At 39.6% G+C, this 24,010-nt stretch overlaps 4 protein-coding genes across 4 annotated transcripts; 1 reads left to right on the top strand and 3 right to left on the bottom strand.

The window, feature by feature from the left end:
• The first annotated feature begins 3,422 nt into the window (after positions 1 to 3,422).
• On the top strand, positions 3,423 to 6,208 carry LOC131008654 (uncharacterized). The gene is made up of 2 exons (XM_057935612.1): positions 3,423 to 5,573; positions 5,651 to 6,208. The coding sequence occupies exons 1-2, from the start codon at positions 3,475 to 3,477 to the stop codon at positions 6,105 to 6,107; spliced, it is 2,556 nt and encodes an 851-aa protein (XP_057791595.1). The 5' UTR covers positions 3,423 to 3,474; the 3' UTR covers positions 6,108 to 6,208.
• Positions 6,209 to 6,564: 356 nt separating this feature from the next.
• LOC131008655 (uncharacterized) lies at positions 6,565 to 8,378 on the bottom strand. The gene is made up of 4 exons (XM_057935613.1): positions 7,598 to 8,378; positions 7,393 to 7,524; positions 7,152 to 7,316; positions 6,565 to 7,070 (listed from the first exon to the last, which is right to left on the bottom strand). The coding sequence occupies exons 1-4, from the start codon at positions 8,369 to 8,371 to the stop codon at positions 6,630 to 6,632; spliced, it is 1,512 nt and encodes a 503-aa protein (XP_057791596.1). The 5' UTR covers positions 8,372 to 8,378; the 3' UTR covers positions 6,565 to 6,629.
• A 37-nt stretch (positions 8,379 to 8,415) lies between these two features.
• LOC131009926 (uncharacterized) lies at positions 8,416 to 10,432 on the bottom strand. The gene is made up of 4 exons (XM_057937325.1): positions 10,245 to 10,432; positions 8,925 to 9,770; positions 8,564 to 8,836; positions 8,416 to 8,517 (listed from the first exon to the last, which is right to left on the bottom strand). The coding sequence occupies exons 1-4, from the start codon at positions 10,347 to 10,349 to the stop codon at positions 8,416 to 8,418; spliced, it is 1,326 nt and encodes a 441-aa protein (XP_057793308.1). The 5' UTR covers positions 10,350 to 10,432.
• A 6,334-nt stretch (positions 10,433 to 16,766) lies between these two features.
• On the bottom strand, positions 16,767 to 20,169 carry LOC131008653 (probable Histone-lysine N-methyltransferase ATXR5). The gene is made up of 6 exons (XM_057935611.1): positions 19,902 to 20,169; positions 19,564 to 19,653; positions 17,784 to 18,013; positions 17,584 to 17,684; positions 17,295 to 17,507; positions 16,767 to 17,168 (listed from the first exon to the last, which is right to left on the bottom strand). Exons 1-6 carry the CDS (start codon positions 20,167 to 20,169, stop codon positions 17,009 to 17,011), a joined length of 1,062 nt encoding a protein of 353 aa, XP_057791594.1. The 3' UTR covers positions 16,767 to 17,008.
• Between the last annotated feature and the right edge of the window lie 3,841 nt (positions 20,170 to 24,010).

Below are 24,010 nucleotides of genomic sequence, written 5' to 3'. Positions count from 1 at the left end.
TATTGTTAGAAGAAGGTCTTCATTGGCTATGACGTGCCACATCACCCGCTCACATCGAACACATGAAGAACATAGAAGGATTATTAGCCTGTAAATACATGAACTTTTTATATTTTCTGAAATTTAACTTGACTTTTATTTTTAGCCCACAAATACACGAACTTAGCATTTTTCCTGATTTTTGACATCGACATGAAAAAACTCTATTTATTGTTGAGGTGGAGGCTGAAATACATAATGTGGACTATGAAATATGTACTTGAATAGAGTAATTTGATTCATTATTTTGATTAGAGAGTGAATGACATGGTATACCGACCTTCACATTAATAGTAAATTAAAAAATTTTCTTGTCGATGTCAAAAATCAGAAAAAATGCTAAGTTCGCGTATTTGTGGGCTAAAAATAAAAGTCATGTTAAATTTAAAAAAATATAAAAAGTTCGTGTATTTACAGGCTAATAACCCAACATAGAAAGACAAAGATATCCCTCATATTAAAGGAGCGTAGAGGTGAGAGGACAAAATTGCCCTTTTGAGCGCAGAGCAGGAAAGACCATTTTACCCTTCATTATGTAATTTCTATAAATAGCATTTCATTCCCTTTGTAAAGTAAGTTCCCTCATTTTTTTATGCGACGACCGAGTATTTGAATTCTTGTTAATAACTCTCGTGTTTTGGCTAATTTCATTTTGAATCCATCATGTTTTCATCATCATTTTCCATTGTTCAAGTTTTAAACACATTTCCAAGTCTGTTTTAGAGGATATTTTGTATTTGCACTTGTGTTGCATACAATTCTTTAAATTTACATTAATCAATAATTAGAGATGTATTGTTATAAGAAATTTCTAAATATCAGTAATTAATATTGGAGAAATTAATTTGAAAAACTAATTTTATAAGCTTACATGTGTATACATATATACTAATCTTCCATTGTCAGTCTTCTAACATTTTGGAGATTTTGAGGCCTATAAGGTGAACAATATTCGAGTTCTATAGTTTGTAGTTTTGCATTCAAATAAAAACTATGTAACGGTAATATTATATATATCAATTATCAAATACAAAGTTATAATACTTAATTAAAATAATAAAATTTATCGACCAATAAATTAATAGATAAGGAATGTTTTACAAAGCCTTGTTAATAACTATAGAAAATTAATGTACGACGTAGTCAATGATAATAATTTATTTGTATGATAAAAAACTTGTAAATAAAGTATAATATTATTTTCGTAATATGTTTTTATAAATATAATACAACTTACACAATTACCTCTAAATTAAATTTATAAATGTTATATGCTAGGCAATCTACATTTCATAAACAACACATTCACTTCATATTAGTATACATATAAATTTGTTACGTTTATTTATTTTGTTGCAGCAAACTATAATTGCTTTCGCTTGCAATAACTATCTTCTTTACCATTTAATCCTTTTTTTTTTCTATTTGGATACGAGAAAATAAGCAATCTTGTAAAGTAAGGTAAAACAGCCTTCTATTCCAAACTATTCCAGGATTGGAAAGGAGGATAAGGATGGGAAAGATATATCTGATAATAGTATAAATACTTTGTATTTGAAGCAAAGCAATCATTTTCAAGTCATATGTAGGCATCGTATGTTGGTCAGGTTTTTTTTTATTCATTTCTTTCTTCTTCTTCTTCAGATTTTTCTATTAATTGATTATATAATTATATTATTATTACAATAAATTTTTTTGATAGTAACACAATTTTAGTGATACCAAGAGATATATTACAAAATTTGTAACATCTTTTACTGTAATAAATTAGCTACACCTATACATGTATTTATATACTTTAGTTACACATAAAAATATAAAAAATTACATGGCATATGTCCATCTAATCAAAATTGTTATATCTAAAACTATCACAAAATATTTTTATCACAACATATTTTTTTTTTCTCTCTCTCTCTCTCTCTTTCATTCTTACACACACACAAATTTTATTGTATTACTTTAACTATTAATAAAATTAATTTTTTAGTCATAACAAATAATTACACTTTCACATGTCATAAAAATAACTATATATTAACATATCTCAAAATTAATTACACATTTAAACATCACTAAATTTTGTGACATGCTTTTATTTTTGTGACATACATAATAATTGCACAACCTTAATATTTGGTAATCCATTTAAAAGACACAAATTTTGGCCATTTTTTACAATTTCGAACTGTATTGCCCTTAATTTGGGCGGATCAGATCGTGTTGGGCGTGTGAGTTCAGGTGGTACTTTTGGCATTAATATTATAATTTGTGCCAAAAGTACCAACAAAAAACAAAACAGAAAAATACTACTCCCTCCGTCCATGAAAAGAGTCTCATTTGGAGTTCGGCACATGTTTTAAGAAAATTGTTAAAGTATATGTAACAGGAAAAGTAAATTTATAGTGGTAGTGCTAATATGACTTTTAAAGTTCCTTAATGTGACAATACATAGTAGTAGCATTTTTGATAAAATAAATAAGTTTTGTATCACACCCCATAAAAAAATAAGTTTTGTAGCACATTTGACCTAAAGTACATAAGTACAAGTCAATAAAGTGAATGATAGTGACATATTAGTTATTTTTGATTTAAAAATAAGAAAGTAAAACCAAAATCTGATTCTCTCTCTATTCACGTTAAAATGGCGTGATTTTATGTGAGAAATTTTGATTCCCATAAGGCTGATATCTTGTGTACATGAATTTATGGGTGACATATTATGGGTGCACATGAATTTATGGCGTGATTTTATGTGGGAATTAAAACCATATCACACGGTTGTTGGGTGCATTTATACCAACTCAAAGTCATACACACTTGTTAAGGAAACAACCTTAAATTTACGAACTTAATTGGTCCGTACACGGTTGCTGGTAGGTAGTTAATGAAGAATACCAACCAAATGTTCATTCATCACTCATTTGAACAAGAAAGAAGAAGAAAATCCTCTCGAAACACATACACGGTAGTACACGGTTGCTCCGAATATAAAAAAAAAATCATCTAAAGGCTTGTATTACATAAGGTATGTGAAATACATATTTTTTTTTAAATTTCGTCTGTACACGGTTTGTGTTCTTGAGTACACGGTTGTACACGGTTTGTATTTTAGTGATTTTTTGTTGTTTATTTCAATAATTATGTTATATATATGACTTATTACATGTTTTGGACTAAAAACGGCATAAAAAAACACTCTGTACGCAAATTATCTTATTTTTGAACCCTTAGTGTTCTGCTGTACACGGTTAGGGTTTCCGTGTACACGGTTGTGTACACGGTTGTACACGGTGGTCGAATTTGCTGTACACGGTTGGGTTGAATATGATTTTGATGTTATTTTTAGCATGTTTGTATATTCTGTTGATGTCTTGGGGTACACGGTTTCCTGTTTGTGTATTTAAATGTTGTATTTTTGTCGTTTTGAAGCAGATGTCGTTTCAAGCAATCGTTATACGGCACAGTGGTCAGTGGAAATTAACCGAGTATGAAGGAGGCGATGAGGTTGTCGTGTACATGTCTAAGGAAGACCTTTGTCATGCGAAGTTGATGCAAGAGGTGCACGATCAATTAAACGAGGATGGTCGATCCACTTATATGCTTTTCTACACATCGACCACGGACGAAGGGCGAAAAATAAAAGTGGCTTTGAAGACTGATTCGGATTTGAACCGGCTGATTTCCGAGCATAAGAAATATCCCGTTGTTTACGTGATCGAGAAGGGCAAACAATCTGCGGCTCCGGTTCCTCAGACTCAAGAGCGGGTATATTATGAGGGACATCGGTCTACTATGTTTCCTATTGAGACGGACATTGGAAGAAGTATCCCTACACACGATGATAGTAGGGACGATTCATCGTCGCAGGAGGAGGAAGACGAGTCCGAGTCTTCGGATGAGGAAGAAGAGGCGATACGACGCAGAGAGATATTGGATTCAGTGTCGACTGAACAGGAAGCGTGGAGACAGACAGGGCCTCAGAATTTCACATCGGATGATCAGCCCGATGTCGAGCCTCGTGTTGGAGTTCAGCAGCTTGAGGCACGTGATTGGGGGATTCCAGTCCTCGATTTTGACGATGCGCCGGCATTAGGTTGGGAGGATTCTAACGTATTGGAGAGCGGGATATTATCAGTGGGGGCTCTATTCCGGTCGAAGGATGATTTGGCAATCGCTGTTGGCCTGTACCATATGGAGAATCACGTGGAGTACGCCGTGCATCGTTCCAGTACGACCCGTTTGTGGTTTGTTTGCAAGCATGGCAACGGTTGTCCGTTCATGCTGCGAGCCGTTCAGAGTGCATCGATCTGGAGAGTGATCAAGGTGGTGATGCATCATACCTGCCACATGGATTTGAATCGCACTGCCCCGAGACAGATTCCGGCGAGGGTTGTTGGAAGATATTTTGCACGGAAATTGGTAGGCGAGGGGGTCGTTTTGAAGCCGAAGGAGATGATGTCAGAGATGCAGCGCTTATTCGGTATTGAGATCAATTACAGCTTCGCTCTCCGTGCAAGAAACATCGCGATTGAGATGACGTATGGTGATTTTGGGAACTCGTATCAGATGCTCCCATCGTATTTGTATATGCTGAGAATGAGTAATCCCGGCACATTATACGACCTTGAGATGAAGGATGATGGCAAGTTCCATCATATGTTTGTTGCACTTGGACAGAGCGTGGCTGCCTTTGAGAAGGGTTACTTGAGGCCGGTCATCGTCGTAGACGGGACCCATCTGAAGGGAAGGAACGGCGGCATTTTGTTCGTCGCTGTTACAAAGGATGGGAACGAAGCAATATTTCCTCTCGCAGTTGGGCTTGGTCCTATCGAGAACGACGAGTCTTGGACTTGGTTCTTCCACCGACTGCGGACTTGCTTTGGTCAGCCGGATGATCTCTTGATTGTGTCTGATCAGCACAAGAGCATCAGAAATGCTGTGGAGTGTGTCTACCCGAACGTCCCTCACGGGTTGTGCTATTACCATATCCAGAAGAATCTCGCGCATTATGGGCAGCATGTAGCTGCAGTCTTCAAAGCAGCGGCATATTCCTATCGATCAGACGATTTTCAAAGGAATTTTTCTGCGCTTCAAGTACTGAAAGTCAACGCGTACACACGCCTCGACACTATTGGTGTGGAGAGATGGGCCAGGTCCAAGTGCCCTGTACGACGCACGAGCTTCATGACGTCGAATGCTGCCGAGACGATGAACAGTAGACTGTTGTGGGCACGACGCCTCCCGGTTGCTTCATTGATCGAGACCTATCGAGCCATTATGGAGAAATGGTTCGATAGGCGACGCATCTCGGCTGCATCGAGGTCACATGAGTTGACTGAGGTAGTAGAGGGAAAGTTGCATGTGGCTGTCGAAGCGGGTCGGCAATTGGCTGTTCGAGGGACGACGACGCACATGTTTAGTGTTGAGGATGATCATGCATTCTACATTGTCGATCTCGAGAATCGGACTTGTAGTTGTGCTCAGTTCGACCTGGATGACATTCCGTGTCGTCATGCTTGTGCCGCTATTAGGTACCTCATTTATTACAAATTTTGCATATTGAATTATTTTTTTGCAAATTTATCTTTTTATCTTTGCATTTTATTAGGCGTGCAGGACTGCAAGTCACGGATTTTGTTGGAGGATATTTCAAACAATCCGTGCTGTTGGCCACATATATGGAGCGTATTGTTCCCGTTCCACATCCTACGTATTGGAATGTGCCCGATGAGATATCAGCCTATGTTGTGAAACCCCCGGATATCACGGTCCATGCGGGACGGCCGAAGTTGAGTAGGGCTCGTTCAGCAGTTGAGGGTCCTCCTAATTCGGGTCCTCCTAATTCGGGTACTCCTAATTCTCGACCTCAAGTATGCTCACGTTGCAAGGGTGGAGGTCACAATGCCCGGAGATGCAAAGCGCAAGTGGGACCATTGGACTTGAACGTGCCGGTGGAAGGTGTCGAGCAACCACCCGATGCACGAAGGCGGCGAAAGAAGAAATGCGGCATTTGTAGGAGTGGAACACACACTAGGAATGCATGTCCTCAAAATGTTGGGTCGTGAGTGATTTTGAATCTTTGATCTTCAAAATGTTGTTGGAATGTTGTTGGATGTTTACTTGTTGTTTGGGGTCTGATTTTGTTGTTGGTATTTGTTGAACTTGCTTTAAAATTCGAAAAACAGGGGTTTTGGGGGTGAACAAGGGCTGAATGAGCTCTGTACACGGTTAGACCCTAACCGTGTACAGTTTCACGAAACTGTGCACGCAACCGTGCAAGGAAGAACTCGCAACCGTGTACGGTTACACGGTTAGGGTCGGTCCGTGTGCTGTACACGGTTTCGAGTTCTTCCGTGCACGGTTGCGTGCACGGTTTCGTGAAACTGTACACGGTTAGGGTCTAACCGTGTACAGAGCTCATTCAGCCCTTGTTCACCCCAAAAACACCAACAAGTCATAAAATCAACCGTATTTTAACAACCAACAACCATGCCAAACACAAAAACAGCAAACCACCAAACATAAGCTAAAATCAAACCACAAAACAACAGCAAATCAAGTGTATTTTAACACAAAAAAAATGTTCATCAACTGAAATGAATAGGGGGAGGATCCGTACACAACTCCCATATCCTAATAGCTATAATTTGTCGAAACTTTTGTATCTGTGCGGGTGTCCTCAGCTGCTCACGTGTTGGTGCGCCACAAATCAAACGATCCAGATAGGCACATGCAAACACACCACAACTTACACTATCTTCTTGGATGAATTGCTCTCTGATTGGCATAATGACGACTTTCATAGGCCTATCTGGAGCGGCAACATACCTCACGGTATTGTGTGCATAATAACCCACAGTGTGCAGCAATTTAGGCATCAGGCGAGTGATTGGCTTCATTGCATTTTCTCGACGCTTTCGTGCACCTTCCACATGTATCAGTGAGTCATACACTCTCACCTCCCATGCGGAGATAGATATAACCACAGTACACCAATGACTCTTATCGAGATTGCACATAGCTATTATCTGCAACACAATATGAAAAATATTTAGAAACGTTACGTATTTCAGTTAAAAAATTCCAAAATATGTTTATATTATACTTACCTCTTTCGCTTCCAACCAAGGCCATGTATGGCCTGAATCAGTTCCATGAAACATGGCGATCAGCTTTTCGGGCACCACCCACTCCTCGTATCCGTGTCGATCCCGAATGTTGTCCCAATCTTGCTCATCCGGATGCAACGACCTGAACTCTCTGAAAAGGGTCTCCTACAATCACAGATTCATGATTAATTTATAGGTAGTTGTATATACATAAACATAAATTATTCTGTCAAAAACTTACATAAAAATCCAGAAAAGCTATCGGCGTTCTCTCCCGTGTCACGCCTGCAACGAGCCTCGTCTGTCCCCGAGCTATCCACTGCTGATTTTGACGGAGCCGTCGGAGAGCCTTCAGATTCCAGAGGTCTAATATCTGCTTAAAAAAATCATGATTAGTTATGTACAATGCAAATCTTAAGAAACACAGTAAAATCAAATTATTATACCTCCCCGTCGAACTCCACGCGAGGATTCAGAATCCTGTGGAATAGCTCCTGCGACATCACCCAACCCGTCTCGATCACTTGCACATAAGTACCCGGCGGCGATCTCATAAACGCCTTGAAGCCCCGCTTCTTCGCCTTCAGCAGGGCCTTACCATACGGCAAGTCCGGGTCAATAACCAATTGAGGCCTCTCTCTAGCACCCGCCTCCTCCTCTGACGACGTCCAGGAAAAATTCAGATCATCACTTACATCCCCCGCCTTAGGCGCAGGGGTCTCTGGACGTTGGTACCCAGCCGATGGCCCTGGGCGATCACTGTGACGTGAGGCGGATCGCCTCAAAGATGTCTGCCCCTCACCATGATGTGAGGCTGATCGCCTCATAGATGCCTCCCTCTCACTGTGACGTGAGGCAGATCGCCGCTGACTCGCACGGGGTGGATCCTCTCCACGCTCTGAGCGTCTCTGACTGCCACGAGGCGGATCCATGTCTCCAACTGAGTGCCTATGGCTAACATGAGGTGGATCCTCACGCTCTGATCGCCTAGGACTAGGAATGTGAGATGTAGACCGTCTGCGACTAGGGCTCGGCTGGTCGTACTCCTCACTCCCATGTCTATGACGACTGGCATGGCTGGATGATGATCTATGCCTCCTCGAAGAAGAACGTCTCCCAAAGATGTCCTTCACAGCGGCTATGACCTTCTTCGTAATTTTGGCGACCAGTCCATGCTCAGAGTCGTCGTCTACAAGCTCGCGACGTATCTCGCGCCGCATCTCTGGGACCACAGTCCAGATCTGCTCCTGTGTGATACGGGCAATCAGGTCCTCATCGCGTCGCCTCCAATAATCCTCATCTCGGTCTGCCTGAGGCTCGCGATCATCAAACTCCTCTGACCTGCGCCGCTTCGACGGGCTGCCACCTGGCTCCTCATACGTCTGCCTATGTCGCTCGACATGGACAGGGACAGGCTGCTTCTCACGAGCCCTCTCTGCCCGTGAGCTACTCCTCGGGACAGGGACAGGCTGCTTCTCACGAGTCCTCTCTGCTCGTGAGATACTCCTCTGCACAGGGGGAGGCCTAACAGGAGGAGGCGGCTCCGGTACAACTGGCTCTGTCAAGCCAGCGTATTTCCCTCCGGGATGGTATCGTACAGAAAAGGGCTCTGGATGCCTCAGGGTCTGCAAATACCATGAATCATTCTCCTCCTCGACCGGTTCGAGTGTCCGGTGACACTCAGCCTGCACAAAGATGAATCGATCATTTCTCATTATTCGTTAATCATAACATAATAAAAGGATTGAAACTGTAAAAAACAACAATAATTACCTCATGAGCATAAAAAAAGTGGGTGAAGTCAGAAGCCGACTTCCAAGTCGTCCAGTTCACCAATCGTGGCATCTGCAACCTCGTGTCACGCATCCCACACGCGCTGCCCAACCTCGGAATGGCCTCGTACGACCAAATCTGTAATGCCCATATGGGCCCATAGAAGTGGTACGTCTTCCTATTACCGGTAATCTCGTTGGGATGCTTCTTCAACACACTCATCCCATGACACAAAATCTGGAATGAGTAAGAGCCCCACGGGAAGTCGGACCATGCCTGATCTTCCTCTACCAGTGCCCACACCCAATCGTGCACGTATTTATAATCCCGACAGAAGATGAGATCATACGCCACGAGAATATTGGCCGCCTTCAAATAATCCTGGGCACTGTTGCCCAGACTGCGGCTCACGAACCGCTTCCGCAGATCCTTCACTTCCACCTTCTTGCCTTTCAAAACTCGGTGCCATAGACTCTGCTTCCCAACACGGTGATCCACATCAGGATCAAAACGCTGCGGGGATGGCCCGAAACACAACCCCGTCACCAGACAATACTCCACTGCGCCGAATCGAATGTCGTGTCCACCAACGTGGAACCACTTCTCCCACGGACCGAATGCTTCGTCATACAACTCCCGTGCAAGAAGATGGTGCAGTGCGGCATTCGCACTATCCTGCCTCTTCAACTGAAGTAAATGCCCAAACGGACCTTGATTAAATTGTTCCAATCGCTGGTAGTGCGTCAGACAGGTCTCCACTTCCTTCAGTGTCGTGTCCTTTACATAGTGATTGATTCGTCCGGCATAACCTTGCATGCACGGACGTAACCAAACATGCCTCGGAGGCTGCAATTAATTCAAAAAGATGATCAGTATCAAAAAATATCAACCGTGTACAGATTCTAGACCAACCGTGTACAACCGTGTACGATTATAGACCAACCGTGTACAACCGTTTCAGATTATAGACCAACCGTGTACAACCGTGTACAACCGTGTACGGATGAACAAACCGTGTACGGTTGTACACGGTTTGTTCATACACGAAAAATACATCTATACGTTGAAAATACATAATTAGGGCATATTAAATCAATTAATACTAATCGTGTAACATAAATACCTAATCGTGTACAACCGTGTACTGAAGAACCATACACGGTTGTACACGGTTGTTCAAATTACTTTCCAGAATCAAAATTTCACAAATTACCAACATTATGCCATACATAAACACCTAATAATCAACTATTGTGCACAATTTAACAATACAAAACACATAAATTCAAATTTTAACAAATATAGTTCACGGTTACTTACCGGATTCGGCGTCGGGTATTTTTCCCTCCTCGATGTACTCGGGCGATGGCCTCGTTCTACAGGCTGTTCTTCCTCTCTGGAGTAGTCGGATTCAGTTTCACTCATTGTTAATTGAGAAGATAGAATAATTCACCAAGTTGTTTTTGCTCTATTATGGAGTACACGGCTTTGGGGTTTCAATTTTCAAACCACACACGGTACACACACGGTAGGTTGTTTGTAGAAAATAGTGAGAGGCGTGAAATTGGGTGAAATTTTGCTCTCAAATTGGGTGAAATTTGAGCTTGTACAAGAGAGGGAAATGGTGTGCACACACGGTTTCACTTGGAAATTTTCTTGAGCAAAAGAGTGAGAGGCGTGAAAATTCTGTGCATACACGGGAGGCTAGGGTTCGTGTAGGAAGAGAGAGAAAAAGACAATATAGGACAAAATTGATTTTGATAGAAGATTCGAAAATTGACTTACTTTTTCATTTGAAGTGTTGTGGCCGAGATTTTGTGGGGATGTGGACATTTTTAATAATTTTTTTTATTAGATATTGAGAGAGAGAAGTGATATATGTGGGGACCATTAGATATTGAGAGAGAATGTGCTATAAAACTTATTTTTTTATGAGCTTTGATACTTAACTTATTTATTTTATAGAAAGTGCTACATAAAAATCTCACCCTTCCTTAATCCTCAAAGTTTAATTCAATTTAATTTAATACTCACCGATCCAAGGAGGAATCGGGGAGTCCAACGACGCCTCCATCAGTTGCGTTTCCGGCACCACGGTTTCCAACTCAGAACACCACGATTTCGGCACCACGGTTTTCGGCTCGGTACACCACTTTTTCGGCACCACGGTTTTCATCAACAAATCCAATGATTCATCGGTAGAATCACTGAATTTACAGAGATTCATCGGAGATGGCAACGGATCCAGTGATTCTTCGGTAGAATCACTAGATTTACGTATAGTTGTGTGAGATGATTGTTGATCCATCCCGCAGGAGTGAGCGGTGATGAGTAATCATAGAGGAATACCTAAGATTTTAACGAAATAATGTAAAGGGGGTTACGAAATAATGGGGGGAGGGGGTTAGTTAATTCAGACATGTAAGTGGACCAATTAATTAAGAGACACTAATTTAATTAAAGAATAATTGGGATGTTTAAATTTGATTTGTGGTGGGTCCATCAATGACAACTAATGTAAATAGTTAAGTAAAATAATGGTAAATTTGTCAAAAACGTGAACCATGACTCTTTTTCGTGGACGGAGGGAGTAAATAATTTGGTACTTTTGACACTAATGTTATAATTTGTGTCAAAAGTACCAAATTACTTAATAACAAATGAGCATATTAGTGCTAAAAGTACCAACAAAAATTAAAAAAATCCAAGTAATTTGGTACTTTTAGCACAAATGACAATATTAGCGCCAAAATCACCAAATTACTTGGTATTTTTTTTGTTCTAAGTAATTTGGTACTTTGGGCACAAATTATAATATTAGTGTCAAAAGTATCACCTGAATCCGCGCGTCCAATCCGATCCGATCCGCCCAAAAATTTAGGGCAATACAGTTCGAAACTATAAAAAATGACCAAAATTTACATTTTTAAGATGAAAGACCAAATATTAAGCTCTAATTCTCAATATGGCTATATAACTGCATATTCTCCTAAAATATTTCGGTACAATATACTTTTAATTCGTAGTTTTTGCACTTGAATTTAAGAGAGCATTCGTAATTAATTTACATATGGAAACAGGTATAACCTCTAATTTTTAAATAAAACTGATCAACATCAACATGTTAATATTTGTAACACGAAATTTTGCATCAAATTCAATATGTGGAATTGTACCAATTTTTTAAAGGGTAAAAGCACCAAATACCCTCCTAACGTTGGCATCCTTATCGCATACAACCCCCCATAGTCAAGGTAAGCGCTATTTACTACCTCAACGTGGCAAAATTGTAGCAATTTTCCCCCTGCGTTTTAACATCGTTAAGTCACCGTTAAAAAAATTATATTTTTTTAAATTTTTAATTAAGATGGTCTCCCTCTCTCTCTCCCCCCCTCCCTCCCCCCATCGAGCATCCTTTCCCGGCGAGAGAACATCGCCCCTCCGCCGTGGTCTCCACCTTCCTAGACGACGCTAACCTCGTGGAGCCCGCCGCAGCCGGTCGGCCTCCCCGGCGCCGCAGTCGAATGCTCACTATTCGCCTTCCGAGTCACTGTCGCCGTCTCCATCCCGCTCGCGATCCCCTTCGTCGCCGCCTGCGTCCTGCTCGTATCGCCTCCGCTCTGCCGCTAAAACTAGTGCTGGTGCTTCTGCTGCTGGAGGCACAAGACGTGGAGGCGATGGTGGTGGAATTAGGACTCTCGCCGATCTGAATAAGAACCCTAATAATGAGGAATCTGATAGAACCCTAATTTTAATTAAGTCACCGTCAATTTGTGAGCAGGCCACCAAAGCTCGGCGGCGGCAGTAGCTGTACCGTCGTTCTATCCAGAGCAGGGGAAGGAGTCAATTTGTGAGAAAGGCCAAGGGAGACAGAGGCAGTGTACGTCGCCGGCGAGGGAACAATGAGGGAGAGGCGGATGGATGGTCGGCCGAAGGGTTCTTGCAAGGAGGGAAGTCGTGGTGGCGGAGCTTGGGTGAGAGAGATTTGCTGAGTTCGCGGTGGGGAGGTTCATTGGGGGAGGGGAGATGCCGACCGTGTACCACGGCGGAGGGGCGATGTTCTCTCGCCGGGAAAGGATGCTCGATGGGGGGGAGGGGGAGGGAGAGAGAGAGACCATCTTAATTAAAAATTAAAAAAAATAACTTTTTAACGGTGACTTAACGGTGTTAAAACACAGGGGGGAAATTGCTACGATTTTGCCATGTTGAGGTAGTAATTAAACAGCACTTACCCTGACTATGGGGGCTGTACGCGATAAGGACGCCAACATTGGGGAGTATTTGGTACTTTACCCTTTTTAAAATACTCCCTCCGTCCCGCGAAGCGTGACCCATTTTCCTTTTTGGGTTGTCCCACGAAGCTTGACCTGTTTCTAAAAATAGCAAAAAATTTACTCTTTATTCACATTTTCACTTTTTCACTTACCACACTTAACACACAAAATACAAATTTCTTAATTTCCGTGCCGAAAAGAAATGGGTCACGCTTCATGGGACGGAGGGAGTATTGATCACACACCAATTCTGCGAAAGGACTTCAGAAATAGTAAAAATAAAACTCGATTTCTGTGTTTCTTTGCAGACTATTGCACACATGACATGAACTGATCGAGTGTTTTTACTCAGTACACATCAAACGTAATTATGCAATTAATTTTTGAATTCTTCGTCGAATAATTAGTTTTTGAAGTCAATCATAAAGCAAAAATCAAATTGCAGTGCATTTGGACCCATGGATACTTCTCCCAAAATTGTGGAGAAGACAAAATAAGTCAGCAAATGCAAGAGCAAATGCCACGTAATCAACATGTTTGATAGTCATAGATAAAACAAAATAGATAAATAATCATGTCGTATCTAAGCGTTTGATAACAATATTAATTAACAAGAAGACCCGCATTAAGCGAGAGGCCCGCTCTTATATCATTGCTCCACTGAAAATTTTAATATCTCCTGCCCCCTGATATTATTTATCTAGGTATTATTTGTCTAATTAGGTGTGTTTAAAATTCCACATAATCTATTACTCCCTCCGTCCCACCGTTTTATTCCCTTATTCCATTTTGAGATGTCCCAAAAAGATAGTCCGTTTTTCTAATTAATACTATATAAAAATATTGTTTTTACTAAATTAACCTTATTTAATGCTTCACTTAAATGTGAAAAGGATGTGTGAAAATACTAAATAAGGGTATAAAAGATAAAAATATAAATATTAAATGCATTTTCTTAATATGTGTGAAAAGTGAGAGGGGACTAAAATGGTGGGACGGAGGGAGTAATAATTTTAACCGTATGCATAAATAAATGTTATTTTATTTATGACTGAAAAGATAAAAATAAAAATAAAAGAATTAGCAATTTGGTTTTGGTTGATACATTCCAACTCTGCCTAGCTGGTTTACATGTGAAAGTTAGCTAGAGTTGGTTAGGATTTAGCGACTTTTTGGAATTGTCAAATACACAAATACAAAGGATTTTAAAAACACCAAAAATACTGTTAGTTTATCAAAAAAAAAACTAAGGCCAAAGTATGTGTGTGTTGACCAAACAGTAAGTGGTTAATGCCTAAGGCCAAAGGTCTTGGGTTCGAGTTCCCTGTGGTGCGGTCTTTAAATAAGATATTTTATTTAAATTATAAGATATGATTGATAATATAATCCAATCTAATCAAGTGTTTGATTTGTATAATGCAATCCGTAATGAATAATTTGACCCGCACTTGAATAATCTAATTGAATGATTATCTAATCACTCAAAAATTGGATGAGTGGATTTTTAAAATGGCCACTTTCATATTGTAAAGATAAAAAATGTCCACTAAGATAAAAAACATAAAAAATGTCCACTGTTACCAAAATACCCTTCACATTAAAAATTAAAAAAATGTCCACTTTACATCACCCCTTTAAAAAATCCCGCAATTCACAACCCGTGTGAATTCACAACCAAAATTTTTTGGTTGTGAATTTACACTAGTTGTGAATTGAGAATTCACAACCAGTCGAATTCACAACCAGAATTTTTTGTTTGTGAATTCACAACTAGTCGAATTCACAGCCAAAATTTAATTCACAATCAGTCGAATTCACAACCAAAATTTAATTCACAACTAGAATTTTTTGGTTGTGAATTCACACCAAACGAATTCACAACCAAAATTTAATTCACAACCATATTTATGTTGGTTGTGAATTCACAATCAGTCGAATTCACAACCTGAATTTAATTCACAACTAGAATTTATTTTGGTTGTGAATTCAAGTAGTTGTGAATTTGAGTTTTTAAAGTTTGAATTCACAATTAAAACTGTAATTTATTTTGATTGTGAATTCGAGTTTTAGTTGTGAATTAATAGATCTGGTTGTGAATTCAAGAATATTAAGTTGTGAATTCATAGATGTGGTCGTGAATTCAAAAACATTAAGCTTCTGTGAATTTAAGAACATTAAAAAAATAATTATACAGCTCAATCAACAATCAAAATACAACAAAATATTATTCGAATCAATTCAATCTACAATTAAAATACAACAATTCCTTTGAATCAACAATCTCAACATTCAATCTCGGAATCAACAATCTCAACAGATCTTATAACGAAAATCATTCACAGACGTATCAGATCTAAACTTCTTTTCAAGGAAGTAAAACAAAAATCCCCAAAATTACTCAAATATGGAATTAGGGTTTTTTTTTACTGGGAAAACGCGCCGCCTCTGAGCGCGCTGCACTGCGCCTTTCCTCTCGCCGCCGAGACCACTTCCCAGCGGCCTCTGCCAGACGCCAAACACTGTCCTCAGCAACACCGCCTCCGTTCTGTACCGTGAAAGAGGAGGAGGAGAAGAAGAAGCCGAAGGAGCGCCGCCCCTACCTGACGTCGGAGATGGCGGAGGTGACGAGACCGGGGCAGAGACGACGAGGCCTGGGCGGCGGCGCTTCGCGGCGGGGGGTGAAGCAGAAGATGGCAGAGGCGACAGGTCGGGGGCGGCGGCGCTTCGCGGCAGGGGGCGAAGCAGGAGATGGTGGAGGCGACGACGCTTCGGATTTCAAGCCCCAAGCCGCCTGGAACCCTAGATCTACCACGCCTGGAAGTCTAGAACCCTAGATCTGCAACATCCCCCCACAACCACTGCCGGATTTGAACCAGCAACCTAAGGATTAAGGCGGCGGCGGAGATGAAGGCGGTGGAGATAGACGGCGGCGGCGATGGAGATGAAGATAGTCTGGAACCCTAGATCTAACTCCACGCCGCAGGCGATGAGGCAGGGGCGGCGGTGGACGACGTAGAGGAGGTCGGCGGCGTGCGGGCCTCACGGAGGAGGAAGGTGGTGGCACGGACGGCGGTGGAGGAGGAGGTGATGAGCTCCGGGCACATGGGGAAGATGCGGCGGAGGTCGGCGACGGTGATGCGTGGAGAAAGAGAGAGAAGAGAATGAGAGAGGAGAAAGATGCGTGGAGGGAGAGAGAAGAGAATGAGAGAGAGAAAGAGAGAGTACATGTATTTAAGAGAGGGTATTTCTGTCTTTTCAACTACAAAGTGGATAATTTTTATCATTTTTATCTTAGTGAACATTTTTTATCTTTACAATATGAAAGTGGCCAGTTTTATATATTTGCTCAAATTGGATTGTTTAATCATCTTTCAGTTACTCTATCATATCATCTTATATATTTCATGGCTAAACCAAACGCTCCATGGAGAATTGTTGAGGGCAGCAAATAACAAGATTTCTGCTCCTCTCCGTGACAAAATTGAGACCTTTACAAAATAAATTAAAGTAGGAATAATATATAACTTAAAAACTTTTTATTTAAAGCAAATAGCCGAAGAAATATGCATTTTCGTAGTCAAGAGCTTTTTCTAGTTAAATAATATATACATCAAAATCACCAGTCCAGAAGCAACTTGAACTACTCTGCCATGTGACTCAAGTTCTAACTAGAACATGCATTTTCTAAAGAGAATTTCTAAATACTACCTAAAAAAAATTCTAGTTTCAAGAAGTAAAAAACTGGCTGCAGTGTGGTCTTAAAAGGAATTTTGAAATCAACTATTCTATCCGACATAGTATGTGAAAGACTTAAACAAAATTATGGGTTGGATATTCATGCTCATAGCCATTATAATCATAGTATAACCTTTCTCCCTTTGCAATATCACGCGTCGCCACTAAAAGCACCACGCATTCGTCATCCAAACTGTATCTTACGCATTTTGTGTTCTGCTTCCTTCGGCCTTCCCTGCACGAGATTCATCATGATTACGAGTAATAGGTCAATCAGTATTGACTACATTGTGATCTTTCGTAAGACTTGAATCCGAAATCAGCAGAAGAGAAGAGCATAGGTCATGGCTCAAAGGCTTACATTGTATGATTGTTTATGCCACTAACAAACCGAGAGATGTTCCCGAGCTTGTCTGCACAGATGACTAGGCTTTTGGATGAATCGTTTGCTAGAAGAAGGGTCATCATGCTGTCACAATCATCTTTCTCTCGATTCTTGATGTAATCCACGTCCCCTGCATACTCAGCGATTATTGTCATGTCCTTTATAGGCCCGTCAACTTCTACCGTATAGCTGCAGATCATCATAAAACGAGGTAAAGGTATACTTGCAAATAAGACATGATGGGGTGAATACTGCACATTAATACCCTTCAAATAGATCAAATGTTACGGTAAGAGGTGGAAATTCCCCTCTTTTGCACATAGCTCTACAGTACTGCAACGTCTCAGTATCTTCCTTGGAAAGAACCTGATAAACGCCACTAGGGGATGAGTTATCAGCAACGAAAGAATCACAAGTTAGTTAAAATCTGAAGATTTTTCCTATGATGCGAGTCTCAAACTGGACCTGCATGCCTCCGATTTCAAATTTAGATTGATTGGCTGATCTCGGAGCCATTCCGGATCTGTAACTGAGTTCGTTGCTGAATTCCATGCCACTAGATGTCAAAGCCAAGGAAAGTGATCTCATCTGTGCTAGTCTTCTTTCCGGATCCTCTGATGGAACGTATGGTAACAATCTCCTACGCTTCTTTTGGAACACTAATGTACCACCTCGCCTACGTCGTCTTTTAACATCTGGGATCAGGAAATGGAAAGATATAACAGGTGAGAATCTTCCCCTGATAAGGTGAAAGGCAGCCAACAAAGCACACATAAGTCAATTGTCACAAATCCTATTCATCCACACTCCATGTTATTTTTTTTTTTTTTTTTTTTTTTTTTTTTTTTTTTTTTTTTGATCGGTCAAAGTCATGTTAGATGTTAGTAGTTAGTTCCCCATCCACTCCAAGAACCACCTTATCTCTCCATTCACCAAACTCCACCTTATATCTCCAATCACCAATTCGTTCCCAAGAGGGATCGAACCCGGGTCACTTCACTTAAGTGAGGACCCGGTGGCCAGTGGGCTAAGCCCCCTGGTTATCCACACTCCATGTTATTAAACATATTCCACTTGTTAATCTCCAAGTCTGGATTGATTAATACCAGACTGACTCTCTACATCTCATGCTTGTCCAAATTTTTTGCACATTAATATATGACCCAACTAATGGATAGGCATAAATAACAGGTTCCTATAGTCATGCAAGAAATCTAAAGTTAAAACACCAATTTTTGAGGTCAAAAGCTTGGTTTCTCTGAACTCGAAAAACTTCACAGCGAAGCATTTTTTCCAGCCACGAAGAATTTTATCTTTTTATCCATCTCTGCTAGTGTACTCTTGAGATAGAACATTATCTCAAGTCTCCTTCTCGATAATACTAATAAAGCACACCCTTGAACTCGTGCGGGATTAGTAATTCTGCTTCTCCTAGGTTGATAAGGGTGAAACTGCTAATACAGATAACAGAAGACTAGTGCGGATAGAGTGAAACATTCTAGAATCCTAAAGAAACATATTCATGTGCTCTAAACTTTCTAACAGAAGATGAGATATTTAGCTTAACTGCAGTATTGATCTCATTTCTACGAAAGATATTAGTATACTTGCAAAAGTACTATGAACAGATAATCGTACTCGGTTAACACGACATATCAATCCAAGAACCTTACACCCAGAAAATCACCCCTAGTGTAAAAATTTGCTGAAAGTCGACATGAAACATAAATTCTCAACTGAAAGTCAAAACACTCGAAAGCCAAGGATCACTCATCTAGAAATCTAAGCTGTTAAAATATGTGTCTATAATCTTCTGTTTGTAATAACAATCACACAAAATACTGCTGATTTGAAGGAGAAGTATTGAAACATTTGGTAACTTGATGCTTCAAACTTTCAAGTAAATGATGAATACGCATCTGTTGAAGTTTCCTCATTAGAAAGTACCTAAGCTGCGGTGCAAACATAAAGACTCTATCAAATAATACTAAAATATGCACGGAAGCATTTCATTTAAGTACATAAAATTTGAATCTTCTTTCATAATTATAAATAAAACTTGATCATTATGAATTTGTATGTAACATCGGATATAAGTCTTGTGGCAATTTAACCTTTTTCAGAAGAAATTTCAATACTTCGCGAGCACAGTTCAATCAAAGGAAGCAAGACTTCTTCTTTGCTCCAACGCTTGAAAATTTCATTAAAAAAAAACTTGGTTTATTATTGAAAACAAAAAATCTACCTTGCAGAGAAGTGCATTTCCTTGTGAACAGAACATCCTGTTCAATCTTAAAAAAACCAGCAAGCTTCTTCCGATTTAAGCCTCTGAAACCTGCATGAATAGAAACTTAAAACATAAATTATTGCCTCAACAAATGAATAACAAAAACAAGAAAAACGAGACCGCTAATTACCTACCTCTGTCTCTCTCAAGAAACACACACAATCACATAATGAGAGATCGCATATAAAATCATGCACCAACAAATGTATGCACCCCATAAATGCATGTACACACGCATACGTGCGGCTGTGTGTGTGTGTGGAAAGAATTGTTGTGGCGTGGTTGTGGAATAGTACTTTTGATGGGGAGATTATCGTCGCCGGAGCAAGCGGGGCAACACCAGGGCCCGATTGGAACCCGGGTCATTATCGGGCGGAGGCAAAGCAGGTGGTATCCTCTGTCGCATTTGTCGCACAACACCAGCTCCTCGCCCCGATTGCCCGACCCGCATTGCTCGCAGGTCAAATGGTCATCATCTTCATCGGCGCTGCCGTCCGCCGCCGCCACCCGCTTCGCCACCCTCATGATCTCCTTCATCGACCTGTACTTCCGAGGCCGAGCCATTTTCGCGGCGGATGGTGAATTATTGATTATTGCAGTGGTGAAATTAAGGTGATCCTTTCTTGAATTTTGTTTTCGGAAAAAGAAGGTTGAATTTAATTAAATGTTGTAATCCAGGGTTGCAAGAAGGTGAGTGGGATAAGAGCAGCTGCTGCCGCAGGATGACGTGGCAAGCGGTGAGTGGATGGGCTGGTGCCCGGTGGCTGCGCCGCGACGGCAATTTTGCTGTTTTCAGATGACTCTCTCTATGATCATTATAGGAGATGGTACTATTATTTTTTTTATTTAATTTTCTTCTTGATTTTCATTTGATTTTTTTTCCCCCTGTAGGTCATGTAAATGCTATTCATATATGCAATAATAATCCGGTATTTTCTTAATTTTAGATTTTCACTAACGTGGATGTACATAGGGAAGTATAATCGTTAAAATGATATATTCTCTCTTATTCTTTTCCAATATATTACTCTGTTCAAAATAAAACTGAATTTAGTTTTGAGTTGTAATTTTGTGTAAGAACGTAAAACGAGTGGAATGACATATTAACACATTAAAAAATGATCCATGTAATGTAAGATGGCAATTGAATTGAGTAGGGTACTGCTCAGCTCAAAAGTAGCTTAGTCAAACTAAACAATATTAAATAAAATATATATCAAAAGTTACATTTATTTATTTATTACTTAATAAGAAATATGTGAATAGAAGTTATAGGAGTAATATTAGGGAAACATATAAAGTAAGTCTGTTGAAATTTGGCATATTAAAGAAAACATAAACATAATATTTTGATTTCGAGCTAATAGTAAAATATTCAATAAATTAAGTTCTAATCTTATCCTTTGCTCATGAGTTTATGAGTTGAGTTATACAAAGATTATATCACCCCACGAGCTCACTAGTCAAGATTAAGCAAGCTTTTATCGAGTTCAATATTAAATGTGCTTCAACTTACCTCAGTTACACCCTTAATTCTATATATGTCACAAAAAAAAAAAAACCGATAGTATAAGTAAAAAGAAATTAGGAAGAATGTAATAATTAGAAGTTACACATATGTTACAATGTGAAAACAAATAGTAATAAATAAATCGTATTTGTTCAAGATCAACATATATAAAACTATGGTGGAAATATATATCAATATGCATAAATGAGTATAGTAGAGTTTGAATGGATTCTAGAGTGGATTGGGTTTGACATATGCTGAACTGAAATAGTCACTGCAAATTACAGAATTAAGTTGATGTCTGTAATCATAGTTTCCTTAAAATTTTATTGAAGCTTTCCCGGGCTTAATTTGCAGTTGCAACATCTTTCCAAAACGGTTAAGCTAAGTTCTGTTCTAAAAAAAAAAACGGTTAAGCTAAAGAAGCTTAACAACCCTTTATGAAGCTAGGAAACATGAATGTTAAAAGGCATATACTTTTCATGATTGATACATAAATGATTGAATATTTTTATTCTTATTATTGGATTTTCTTTAATCTTACAATTTCAATGAAATATCAATCAAGTAAAATTAGCTCAAATGATACAAAGGGCTTAAGATATACTCCCTCCGTCCACGAAATGAGTACCCATATTTCCTTTTTCGTCTGTCCACGAAATGAGTACCCATTTCCCTTTTTGGCAAGTGTACCCCACACATCACTTTAATTAATACATTCAAAAAGTGGGACCCTTAAACTATTCACACTACACTTCATACATTTCTTAAAACCCGTGCCGTCCACAAATGGGTACTCATTTCGTGGACGGAGGGAGTATATGAGATAAAAATTGCTAGTATACTTTGACAGTTTGGCTTTGAAATGTCCATCCTTATAGAAAATTGGGCTAGCCATAAGATAGTTATTACAAAAGTCTCACAAGAATGCACTATAGTAATGTTCACTTGATTATCTACTTTTAAAGAGATAAGACTTATAAATGGTTTTGAAGACCCTTGCTTTTCCAATGTGCCATAAGCACCAACTTTGTGTATAAATTGTTTTTCAAGCATCAAACTTTGTGTATTAATTGTTCATTCATTATAATTTGAAAATGAATAATCAAATATATTAAATTTATTTGTTCGAGACATAGATTTCAAATCTATAATTAAATTCCGACAAATCTCAACAAATTGACTATAAACACCATTCATAACTCAAATTTCAACGATGTTAGGTTTTGTTCGTAGTACTTTTACTATCACTAGCGACACTTGTGCCACTAACACTTGCATTTGTGTTGAGCAATATGAACTATTATAAAATAAAAAATAAAAAAATCAAATAATACTTGGATCGATTATTTGGCTCTTCGCACTATTGGGGCTCGCCGTTGTCAAGCCCATTTATTTTTACATTAAATACTACATTAAAGTGTATAATAAGACACACATATTCTAATACAACAACTTTAAATACCTTATTAAAATATTTAAAAGAGTTAAGGTACAGATACCCCCCTAAACATGACCCCCCTAGAGCGTATACCCCATTATTCTCCAACTTGGTACAGATTGCCCCCCAAACTCGACGGAAAGTATACATTTAAGTCCAGGCGTTAGACGGCGTCAAACGCCGTTAAGAAAATAATTTTTTTTTAATTTAATGTTGGGCCCGAAAGTGGAGCAACGGGGCTGATCGTTCGCCAGAGAAGGTCCTCAACGGCGGCAAACTGCGTAACCATCCCCGAATCCAGCAGCAGCACGGCTGCGTCGAGCCGTCGACCAGGAGAAAGTAGCAATGATGGACCTTTCTCCTCTCGCCGGAGAAACGCAGCAGCCGTGAAAATAAAGGAGGGAGCTACACCTATAAGCTTCGCCGGAAATCATATGAAGAACGGAGACACTATCATTTTTAATCGGTGGCGCTAGGTCCAGAGAGAAAGAGAGGAGGACGAATGACGACTGACTATACCAGATTCCTCGAGGCGACGCCGGCGGTGACTGAGATGGCCAGGAGTTGCAGCGGCGATCCCAAATTTTGGAAAACTGGGGCTCCATTCGAGTCCAAATTTGAAGCTTCTCTTCGTTTCTTCGGTAGATTTCGAGAGAGAAGAAATGAAGATGGGATGGAGATGGAGATAGCGACCCCTCGCCGGAGTTCAGAAGGGGGCGACGCGGCGGTGGAGATCCCAAACCCGAAATTGCAGCGGCGAAAAAAGAAATTTTATTTTCTTGACGGCGTTATGGAGTCGTCCGTCTAACGCCTGGACTTAAATGTATACTTTCTGTCGAGTTTGGGGTGCAATCTGTACCAAGTTGGAGAATGGGGGGGTATACGCTCTAGGGGGGGTCATGTTTAGGGGGGTATCTGTACCTCAACCCTATTTAAAATACGTAAATGGTCTTAACTGTGCCAACGTTCGCACAAAATACCTCTTCTTCATTTCTTATATATAGCCTAATTTATCTCTTTTGCCTAAAGAAAGAGGGAGGTAAAAGAATAACATCTTTAAATTATAAAGAGTGTTGGATTTTTTTTATTTTTTTTAGAAAAAAAGGATTTATGGCAAAAAAAATACACGGACTTTGATAAAAATTATAATTTTCATCTGAACTTTCAATTAAGTTAAAAAGTACATGAATTTATATTTAGTTATAATTTTCACATGAGTCTGACTTCCGACGAAATTAAGTTTAGTTGACAGTTAAAAATGTACATGATGTTTGTCTAGCTTCTGATGATGAGGAGTATTTAAAAGCTTAGAGATTTAAAAATGTAAAAATTATTATATTTAACTTAATTTCAACGACCAATTAAATTATAATTTCGCCGAAAGTCAACTTTAAATAAAAATTACAGCTAAAATATGAATTTATATTTTTTTTTAATTTAATTAAAAATTCAAA

The sequence above is a fragment of the Salvia miltiorrhiza genome, chromosome 2, assembly GCF_028751815.1.
Source record: "Salvia miltiorrhiza cultivar Shanhuang (shh) chromosome 2, IMPLAD_Smil_shh, whole genome shotgun sequence".
NCBI lineage: Eukaryota > Viridiplantae > Streptophyta > Magnoliopsida > Lamiales > Lamiaceae > Salvia > Salvia miltiorrhiza.
This window is presented reverse-complemented; position numbering and strand designations above follow the sequence as displayed.